General features: G+C 41.9%; 1 protein-coding gene across 1 annotated transcript in view; it reads right to left on the reverse strand.

Annotated features, from left to right (window-relative positions):
• Window positions 1–8,286: 8,286 nt before the first annotated feature.
• Window positions 8,287–11,114, reverse strand: part of disc1 (DISC1 scaffold protein) — a 41,232-nt gene continuing 38,404 nt past the window's right edge. The window contains exon 14 of the mRNA XM_070978178.1: window positions 8,287–10,441. Within this exon, the coding sequence (XP_070834279.1) occupies window positions 10,251–10,441 (191 nt within the window). The 3' untranslated portion in view covers window positions 8,287–10,250. The remainder of the gene's footprint in view (window positions 10,442–11,114) is intronic.

Consider the following 11,114-nt stretch of genomic DNA (forward strand, 5'->3'; position numbering starts at 1 on the left):
CATCCTGCCCTACAGGAATACTCACATCGCTATCTGTTTTCTCTGTCATTCTCCATTTCTTCCTCTCTTTTTCACCCTGCATCCTTTTTAAATTCCAAATGGCACTAATGTCCTTGGGCTGCTCTTCATCATCTGCTTGTTGCGTTAGTGTGTTCGCGCTGAAAAGGATGGAAAGTTTAAGAGGGCCCATATAGCTGCTCCTGACACATTTATTAAAATGTTGCACGTCTCAAGGCTAAATTTCTATAAATAGTGTGTTAGGCTCTTGTCAAATATACAGAATTTTATGTGTGTGTGTGTGTGTGTGTGTGTGTGTGTGTGTGTGTGTGTGTGTGTGTGTGTGTGTGTGTGTGTGTGTATGGCATGACATACGGTATGTGCATGAGTGAGCACACAGTGACCATTGTGTAATAAAAACAGTCTGTGTTTAAGTGTTTCTTACACAAACTTAAAACTGTGGGTTGGTAACAATTTAACTGAATACTTTCATTCACACCAGAGTTATGTCCTGTAACCGTGAAGGCATTTTCATCTCCTGTGTCAGATCAGTATGACCCAGACATTGACCCCTTTCAGCTGGATAGGCAACATAAATCGAATGAAGTGTCAAGTAAGGGTCAACCCACTAATCTGTTATGTAAAAAGACCGCATTAATGACATTAATACCAGGTCACAGAGGTCAGCAGAGCCTGACAATATGGCAGAATAGTCACATGTGAGTATTATTACACAATGTAATAAAATGGCCATTACGCTGATGATGTATTCATCAATATATCAGTATATCAGTGCTGTCCAGCTCTGATGGGATGGAGTTTCTTTCTTGAATCCTTAGAAGCAGTCTGTAAAACCTGCAATGATAATTTGTTTGTCATTCAATTTAGCATGTTTGTTTAGTTGTATGATAATAATAATAATAATACATTATTTTCAAAGTCAGTGAGAGTGGCCCTTTAATTCATTACAAACAAATTCTGAACAAAATACTCATAGTTATTTTTGGGGTGATAATAGGGAAATCTTTATGGCATTCCGTTTACAATGTAAAACAGCAGCATTATAGACGCTAAAAACCCCCCACGGGTCACGTCCTACATAATAAAGGGGTTCAAAATCCTACTCCTTTAACCTGCACTAGTAAATTGTTTTGGAGGCAGAGCAACTAGGTGCTGATACACAACCTAGACAACCCAGACTTGGATGACAATTTTGAAATGATGTTTGGGCTCGATCATGTTGGCTGGGCCAGCCTGCCAGACATGGTGCTTTCTGGTTCCTTTAGTGAAAATATAATCTAAAAGTAAATAAAAATGAAGGATCTGCTGTCTGTGTTCAGTGTTGGGGTTTGTGATCTACTTAACAAAGTATGAACACAGCACATTGCAGGTAAAGAGTCTATTCATGAAGCCTTGATCAGGATGAGGACGTCAAATAAAGTGTGTTATTGAGAGAGATTAAAACTACAGACAAACTATTTTGATTTAGTTGTCAATTCAGATGATAGCAAAGCAGTTGGTTATGTAAAATGTAAAACGTAAAATTCTTGGGGCCCTGACTCAGGTTGGAACAGTTACATGTGTCCTCAGCAGCACTCTCCTGCAAACAGAATCAGCATATTATCACCATGTAATGTATATAACAACCCTGATTCCAAAAAAGTTGGGGTGCTGTGTAAAACCCTTGCTTGTGACCGACTGAGCCTTTGAAGGATGCCTTTCATATCCAATCATGATACTATCAGCTGCTTTAAACACGAATCAGGACTGTTTTCCACCTGAAGCACCATGTGGCTACAGCTTCACATACTGTGTTGGCATGTCATATCTTGTGCTCCTCGCTCTCTGTGGATGCAAGCCGCTCTACACAGACTGACAGCTGCTGAGAAGCAGCATCTCACATCGCCACCTCCCTCCCCAGGACAGGAGCTCCTCAAAGTCTCATTAGGCCAGCCTGGCAGCTCAAGTGAAAGGAAAGAGGGCCACGCGCCCAGCCCCCCTTGGCAAAGCCCTCCCCATCACTCACAGGAGCTCTCATTACTTCTCTCCCCTTCCCTCCGTCCCCCAGTCCCTCTCCTAAAAGCAGCCAGCTCCATCCATCAGATCTATTGATCCCGTCTCCCCCTGGTGTGGTACCTGCCTGTTTTTGAGACTAAGTGGGAAGGATGGCAGAGCTGGCATGATATTTCAGCTTTTCAGTGACAGCCCCGTCCCTTGGGGATGTTACAAGGTTGAAGCAGTGTCTGGGTTTCATGGAGGAAGTGCACTAAATGGAGGAGCTCTCCCTGGAGGAATTACTATCAATATGTTTTTCCTGCTTGGACATCGAAGTAATAATCAATTCTCTGTAGCTTCCGCTGCTGGTTACACTGCTGCTGAAAAAAAAGGGTATCCCATTCCTCTTGATATTACACTTGAGATAGCAGCACAAAGAATCTCTCTGCTCAAGACAAAACACTTTTCTAAAACACTGTCACAAGTGTTGTTTAAGGCTTGACAGTGACGTTGCACAGGGAAATGTGGGGACTGTAAATCTTCTTAAAGAGATTTGATGGTGTGTCACACAGAGTTCCTCTTGGCTTTGATCTTATTACTCTGGTGGTTTTTGGGCAGAGAAGCAAGCTTAAGCTTTTAAAGAGATTGCCTTGGAGAAAACCATTTTAGAGCAGTCTGACATGAGCACTTGTTATACTTCTAACTGGGATTAAATACACAGTGTCCTTATTTGGAAATATTTATCTTTTAATCAAACTCATCTGAAATGTGTTCACTGTGGATCACTCAGAGTAAATTGGGACTAATTTGAAATGTCTTGTCTTTATGTAACACAGACAATTTTGCATTTTTGAGCTAAGAGAAGATTGGTGAACACAACACACGGATGCTGTGCAGGATTTAAAATACAGTCTACTGAAGTCATGAGTGTCCTCAAAGTCCCCTCAAACACACTATAAAGAGAAAATAAAAATAATATCTCTGAAATGTATTTAATTATATGTCTTTGTCATATTTAACGTATACAGTTAACTGCTTCTTTACAGCTGCATTGACAGCTCTGTGTTCAGAGGTTACAGCTGACGTGTGAGACTCGAGGCTTCGCAGATGTCACATGGGGACCAAAAGAACTGTGATCAGCTTGGGCTGTTTGTGTTTCCTCCTGAAGTTTCTGATGCAGGTGGCAATTGTTGACAGTGAATACATTATTAAGGCATTCTTAAGAGTTTATGATCTTGTTTTCAGTATCCCAGTGTCTATCAAAGCCCCCCCCACTACAAAACCTCTGCTCAAAGTGATCAACACTCCTTATCAAATGTAAATGGAAGTTAGCTGGATGTTATGCTGGTTTTATAATTACATATGTAGCCCACAGCCACTCTACGTGTATCAGAAGGTACATGAAATCATGGAAAAACACTAGAATGGGGAATGTCCTGAAAGCATCATAAGGCCTGATCACATGCGGTACGTTTAGTGTTGCAGTGCTGATACCAGCAGGTGAAATCAGATGCTGAATTACAAATCAAGACCTACACTATCATCAGTTACAAATTAAAAATTACAGTTCAATTACAAAGACATGATCTCGGTGTCCTCAGTGGTAGCTATGGCCGTGGCTGCATGATACACTACAGTATAGAACTTCTTATGGCCATTTATGTTTGAGTTTGTTGATTTTGATCAGTTCAACCGAGGTTGCTAGCATTGTTTTAAACTAACTGCCCAATGCTTCCCTGATTTATTGAAACTCAAAAATACTTGACTTACTGTGTGCCATATTGTCCTGAGAGAGAGCTGCAAGAAATGAGACAAAAAAACACAGACTGGTTCAATCACTGCTCTGATCTATGTTCTTCCACAGTTGAATTGTGGTGGTCAAAGCTTATCTTTGTCACAGTGGTACTGTATAATAGCCCTGTTCTTCAGCAGCCTTCTACTTAGTACAGTACTGTCATCAAAAAACTTCCACTATCAGTCCAGTCCCAGTGGTTCACAGTACTTACAGACTCTCTCGTTATTAAGGCACATTAGATATCAGATGCTTGAATCTTCAGAGATTTAAATATATTCTAATGTGGCTTTCTGTTATTTTTTCCTCAGGGGTCTTACTGCTCAAATAGATCGCATGCAGGCTAATTATTCCAAGTTCAGTCCGAATGATTAAATGTGTAAATGAGTAATATATCTGACTGGGTCCCTGCAGGATCAGTAATTCTCTCTCTGCGCTTGCACAGACACGTGTTGCACACACACCTTGCACTTCTCAAACTCCTGTCTCTTCAGAGCGGCTCGCACTTTTTCCATGTGTTATTCGTGAAAGGGCCAGCATGTCAGACACATATCTAAATAAGGATGAAAACAGACATGTGCTTGCATCTCTGACTGCATTTCGTCCAATCCTCCCATGATTTCTCATACAGCCATAAGTGCTGGAAATAGGTCTGTTTCTGAGGAGGCTGCAGCTCCCACTGGCAGTGTTTATAATGAAGTGTGATTTTCAACATCAGGATGAGACCACAGGAAAAGAATATGGCAGGCTATCTCCTCCTGCCTCTGCACAGTCTGCTCTGTTGTTCCTGGTTTAACAGAGAAATATGCAGATTTTGAAGTGGGGAGACTTGCAATTAAATGATTTAAAATGCTTATTAATTCCAGGGGAAATTCCTCCCAGTTTTGTTGCTTGGTTGAATTTATTCAGCTGTTGAGTAATGTGCAAAATGAATTTGAATGAGCTCCTAAAACCACTGGAAAGAGTGGAATAAAAGGGCACTTGCAGACGTCGGTGAATTCAGTGTCCTGTTTTGCTCCTCTGGACAGAAACTGGACAGAAGGGTTAACTTCACTGACGCGATGACCAGAACTGATATGCAGTCGCTCGCACACAGCATGTCAGTTTCAGAGGCGCACACAGAAATCTCTGTGGATTTGAAAAACATGAACACAAAAAAAAGCTCAATTTGCATTCATTAGTGGTGTCTGTGCTGCTGGTTGAAGCGGTCTGTGCAAGAGGGAAATCTGCAACACGATCTATGATTCTCCCATGGTTCAGAGAGTTTGTACATGTACCTGTCAGACAACATAACAGCTCAGCAGGGAATCAAATAAACAAACCCAATCCTAGACCCCAATCCTCTGATACAGACCCACTCCTGAAATCATTCATATTCAGTCATGAAATATTCCTCATAAATCCAGAGAATTCAAACAGGGAGTGGAACAACAGCACTTGCATTTGCATGTCATTTTCAGATGATTAATGAAATTTTCTGTCTTTCTTTTATTGTCTATTTTCTTCATTACTTTGAAGGCAGAGGCAGACGGACTCCTGTGTGTATGAGCAAAGTGACACATGAAAAATCTTAAAATGAATCAATTTGTATTGGAAACAAACCAATTTGCCTCAGCTAGCTGGCAAATCTTCTTTCACTCCATTTATTGAGTGAGTTATTTATTCAATGTAGAAAAGTTCCACGCTGCCTGAACAAATAACTGCCACAGACTATCCAACTGACCGTTTACCAAACCCCTCCACCAGCAGATAGCGACTGTCCAATCGTAGCTTAGCGCCAGTAACAGGGCACGGCAGGTCTGGTGGTGGTGGTGAAGTGGTTTGTTTAGCGCCGTATTAAAGTGACACTTTGATGTGTTCTTACCCTGTCCAAACACAAAAATGCAATAGAAAAAGTTTGCAAATGTTAGCATGTCTGGCTAACTAGATCAGTAGCTAGTTACATAGGGTGATCAGATCGGAATGGGTGGGCGTGGCATCCATTACATTACATTCAGTTAAATTACATTCTGCAGTAACGTCGTTGTATTCACCAGGTCCTGACACACCAGGCTCCATGTCAGCTATGGATGGTTTCATTTCCCTCTGTAAATCTTTTAATTCGCCCTGCAATCGGCTGGCGACCGGTCCAGGGTGTACCCCGCCTCCCGCCCATTGACAGCCGAGATAGGCTTCGGCCCCCCGCGACCCCGAAAGGGATAAGCGGCATAGAAAATGGATGGATGGAAATCTTTTAATTCAACCTGGTCACGGCGATACGATGCAGATGAGAGTAGTTGTTTATCAGTTCATGGCACTACTGCACGCAGCTAAAATAACACTACGACAGCCATTATTCATGTAGTCTACAGGCTTTTACTTGTTAAAAGACTACCCTGGAGTCCTTGCTGTAGCCAATGGAGAGCCAGAACACTGCCCATCTGTGGGCACAGTGATCAGGATTTAATGTTTATTAGACTAGAATTAATCCAAACTTGGGTTCAGTCCAATTTTCAGGACAAACAGAACAAAATTCGTGACCACTGCTCATAATCTGTGTGTCAGGGGTCTGGAAAGCATCCCCCCTCACTGAGGTGAAAACTGAACATTGTTGTCAAGTAAGAAAGAATGGACTAATGCAGGAAGTTTGTTATTTTGGTTTGGTGCTTTTATTTTGACTAACTTCTCGCTCTCTGAGGTCGACTTCCGGGGTGTGTGTTTTCATAGAGCGCACACATGAGAATGCAGCCACAGGCCTCCAGCAGTTCCAAATGACCTTGTTAGGTCATACCAAGGTGGAAGGTAGAGAGAAGGGAGTGAGTAGCAGGGGAGTTGTTAAGTTGGGCTTTTGGTTTGTCGTTTCTTCAGTTTATTATGTATTGTGGATTAACCTGTATTAGATTAGAGTTCTTTACATTTTGTACAAAGTAATATTTGACAACATTAAATGGTATATGTATGTTTTTAAAGAAGTTTGTGTCGGGGGAGTCCCTTCACATGGGTAATGGTGCGGGCCAAATCGAGTAGTGAGGATAGCTTGCAGGTGAGGGGGTCTTCTGTTTGTGTTCTGCTCTGTTGTGCAGCATTTGGCAATATTTGGGTGAGACTGTGCATTTCTTTGCTACCTGTGTATGGCTGCCATTAAAGAATAAAAAGAAGCCTGTTTGCCTAAGACTGTTTATTTTTACACCATGCTCCACACTTCCATCCTGCTGTTTGTAGGTTAACTACCATCAAAATCCTACACTGTGACTGTCCCAAATTTTTCAGGATGTCAGATCATCCTATAGCTACAATAATAACCTTGTGTTAAATCAAAGTCTGGGGGCATGTCATGTTACATTGTTTTATGGGATAAAGGTTAGGATTTAAAAAAGCCTTTTCATGACTAGCACTTCCTCTGTGTAGCAGTTCTCCTGCTACACAACAAGAACACTGACTTCTCACCTGGGACATGTAGCTTCAGCCTCAGTCTTGTATGTAAAATGTCATGTATCTACAGACTCTTTCAAAGGCTTCTTGTCTTAAGTCAGCTGGAAACATCAAAAAAGTCAGCCAGAGCTCATGTATTCAGTCAACTCATTAAACTAATGTTAGATTCACTGGATATCTAGCTGCAGCTTAATTTCAGCCAACAAATCGACAGTTGCTGACTAGAACGGAGCAGCCTGCTTTCGTCTACCACTGTCTGAAATCAAGGATCCATTGTTTGGAAAATAACTGAATTTCAGTGGTAATGGGGCGGATCTGACTGGACTGTATGTATGTAAGTTATGGAAAGAAGACGGATTAGGACACTGTATAATGACAGCGTACAATATCATAGCAACCAAATGCAGAGACAAAGGACCTAGACTGCATGGTGCTTCATTTTACATCAGGAAACATCTCATCCTGCTATATCTGCCTGCTGAAAACCATCTGGGTTTTTCTCTGTGGCCATTTTATGAGCAGAGCTGCCATGCAGGGCACAGTATGGTGCAAACACACATTCAATTATGAGGCGGGGGTGTTTGGCAGGAAGGTGTGTGTGCCAGGCTCTGTCTGTATGCTGCCTCAAGCTGATAGATGTGGAGACTTCTGGCCTGGCAAGTGGTTTTCAACCTGTCTGTAATGTCAGAGAGGCCCATTGTGCTGCTGTGGAAAAACCCTGAGCAGTCAGCTGTGTTTACAGCCCAGAGCGCGGGTCTGCAGACACGCCTCTGAGGATCCCTTAACAGCCTTCTGCTCCAAAAACACAGGGCAGAATCAGATGGAGACAAAGCAACACCAACCCATTTCCCTCGCATGTCCTCTGTGAGGCTGCCTCCCAATTAGCCACACCACTGCTGCTGAGGCAAGATAACAATAGAAGCCCATGTATCCCCTAAAGACCTCACTAGAGGACCTTTATTACCGTATTGATATCTCCTACATGTCACTACTGCCCTCACTTGCCTGGCTGCATGCCCGCACATCGTATATGAGGGAAATCACCAGAGGGGCTATAACTCAATACGAGAAGAAAACAGCAGGACACAACGTTAGGCTGAATGGTACATGCTGTAATTAGTGCGGTGCTGTAAGGAATAAATATAAAATATGATACAGCAAGTTCAAGCTGCACAGTAAATTAAAAAACTGATTAATGGGTGAAAGTACAAAAATGTTTCTGGCAAAAAGTCAAGTGACACCCAGTGGAATGAACAAGAATAATCTGAGCTGACAACATAAAATCCAGACCAGTGGCACATCAAATCATTTTCCAAAAAACAAACAGCAGTTGCAAATACTTATCTTAATGTACGTGTCACTGATTTTGTCTTTCAATATTTCCGACAGGTGCAATCTTACTGTTGTGACACATGTATGTTAAAATGCAAAGCATCTCTACAAGCATACACGGCTTTAAGACAGGGCGGAAAAAATCTAAATATTGCATTTTCCACACAAGGAAAATAATAAAGTGTTCAAGTTAGCTGACAATCTGTAGCACCACACAAGTTATTTCTTGGACAAATTTACATGAAGTCCAGTCGTACAGAGAGAAACACACAAAGGTGGCCAGCTGGCCTAAAAATGAAGCATATATTTTAGTTTATGTGCAAGACTGTCACCAGTAAAAGATGTTCAGATTGTCCACTTGGTCCTCCAAAATTCAGCTGGTTGTGTTGAGTAAATAGTGATTTTTCGTCTTCTGTTTGATTTCAGGCTATTTTACGGCTTTTATTGTCACTGAAATTTTAAGTGAGAATATGTAACTTTTGAAAGAAGAAATAACACAATAACACCTCCAATCAGTTCAATACAGTCAGGAATTTTGGTGATACAGCTTTTACTGTAACTTATAGTCACTAATGCATAGACAGCTGCATAGATATTGGTGTGTAACTGACATCACAGAGTCAGTTCACTGACTGTTTGACTCTTTTCTTGTTACACTATGTTTCTTCACTTGTGGCCACAAGTTGCTCTTGTTCAGCAAAAGCTACACAGTCTCGCTTTAATGCTGATCATTTCTAACTTCTGCTGGTTTGCTAATGCCATCAATTAACCACATAATCACCTAAAACTGCTGATGTTTTTACAGTAATAACTGGAATTGCTCAGCACTAGTAAGACATGACATGAAATCCTGCGTCAAAAACATAATTGAAAGATGATCACTATGTCGGCTCGGTGGCCGAAGGCACTCTTTTGCTGGTTACAAAACCGTTTTTTACTGGAATCTGCTAACTGGCTGAGAGCGACGAAGCAATGCACAGCGTGATGCGGCTTTGAGCTGAACTTTTGCCAGATGGCATCTTTCTCCTCAAAGAGGTATGGTACAGATAACTTTGAGGAGTTGTCTATAAGATACCTCCTCATCTAACAGCAAAAACATAAAAAAGGTGGCTGCTGGCTGGAGGGAGATCACCAGGGAGCTGGAAGTTTCTGGGAAGAAAATAATAACAACCTACCCGATGCTGGTTGTGCCGTGTGTCATTTCCAGTAGAGAAAAGTCTAAATACCACAATATAAAACATGTCTTTTCTGTTCAAAAAGTACAAATGTTGGAGGGTCGCAAGTCCTCATCTTTTACTTGACTGGTCTGATCTCCAGCACACAGCTGATATGTGCGTGGTTTCTTTACATGATATAACTGAAGTGCATATTTAATGGATTCGGTGTGGGCAATGTTATGATCGGACGCTCGCTTGCTGTTGTTAGGCTGGCAAGATTTGAGGAACTTCTAAAATTTACATTAAAGTGTCTTATATTTCGAATTTCTATCAAAATCCTTCAGAAGTTTTTCTTTTTTTCCATCTGCAGAAGGATGAAAACTTACACAGACTTTCTAAGCCTTTGTACTGGAAACTTTCAGCAGGACCACAGAGGCTGGGTAAAGCCTTTTGAGAGAGACTTTACTGCAAATGGATGCGGGGTCACTCCCACTGCAAAGCTGAGGTCAGCCTCTCAGAGAGCCGGTCTGTGTGTGAGTGGTCATAAAACATTACAAGCATCCATTTCAAATGCCCCAGCTGTCACTGAAGTACTGGTCCTCGTCCTCCTCCTCCTCTTCTTCCTCAGTCCCATTTTTCATGAGGTCATCATCTTGTAACTCACTCACTTCCTCTTCCTCCTCTTCTTCCTCTTTGAGCTGTGCAAGCATGCTCTGTAAAGTGGCTTTTACTTCCTGAACCTCCTTTTCTAACGACTGTGCAGTGAGAGTTAAGGAAGAATTAGAAGCCAAACCGAGAATCAGACATTCACATGTAAATAAAAAGCATGCCAGCAGACAAACATCAGGGCAAATGTGACACTTGTGGCTCCTCGATGGTTAATGGTAACAGCAGCGGACAGCCATAACCTGATGAAGTCATCAATCTCCAATTTGGCCACCAAATGGATTACTGGGACAGATCATCAAGTCACACCCAATTTAACCCTATCCAATTCACTATTCATGAGCTCATCTCGTCTGTGGAGCTGGGTGGCAGTGTGGGGACCCAAGCAAACAGACTGCCCAGCTAAATTATTCATAAACCATCAATGAAATGGGATAGAGGCTGTCATCAGTGGGGGGATTGTTTAACCTGCTTAGAAACTCAAATTAATCGTGTGAGTGTCCAGCTTAAGTGGCAAATCAAAGGGACGGCTTTGATGGCAGATGGGGCCTGATGGCTCGTTTTACTGTCTGAATGGACACAGATTGTCTTCATTCATAATTAACCAGCCGTTAAAGAGCTTTATCATGAATACTGCAGAAGGTTCGATGAGACTTTTTTAGGCAACATGGTCCAAATGGGATGATTCAGTATTATGTTGGAGGCCTTGAAGACAAACCACAGAGACTGACAGCATTCTGTCCATCCATATCTCTTTTTTTCAA

The sequence above is a fragment of the Chaetodon trifascialis genome, chromosome 13 (assembly GCF_039877785.1).
Source record: "Chaetodon trifascialis isolate fChaTrf1 chromosome 13, fChaTrf1.hap1, whole genome shotgun sequence".
Lineage (NCBI taxonomy): Eukaryota > Metazoa > Chordata > Actinopteri > Chaetodontiformes > Chaetodontidae > Chaetodon > Chaetodon trifascialis.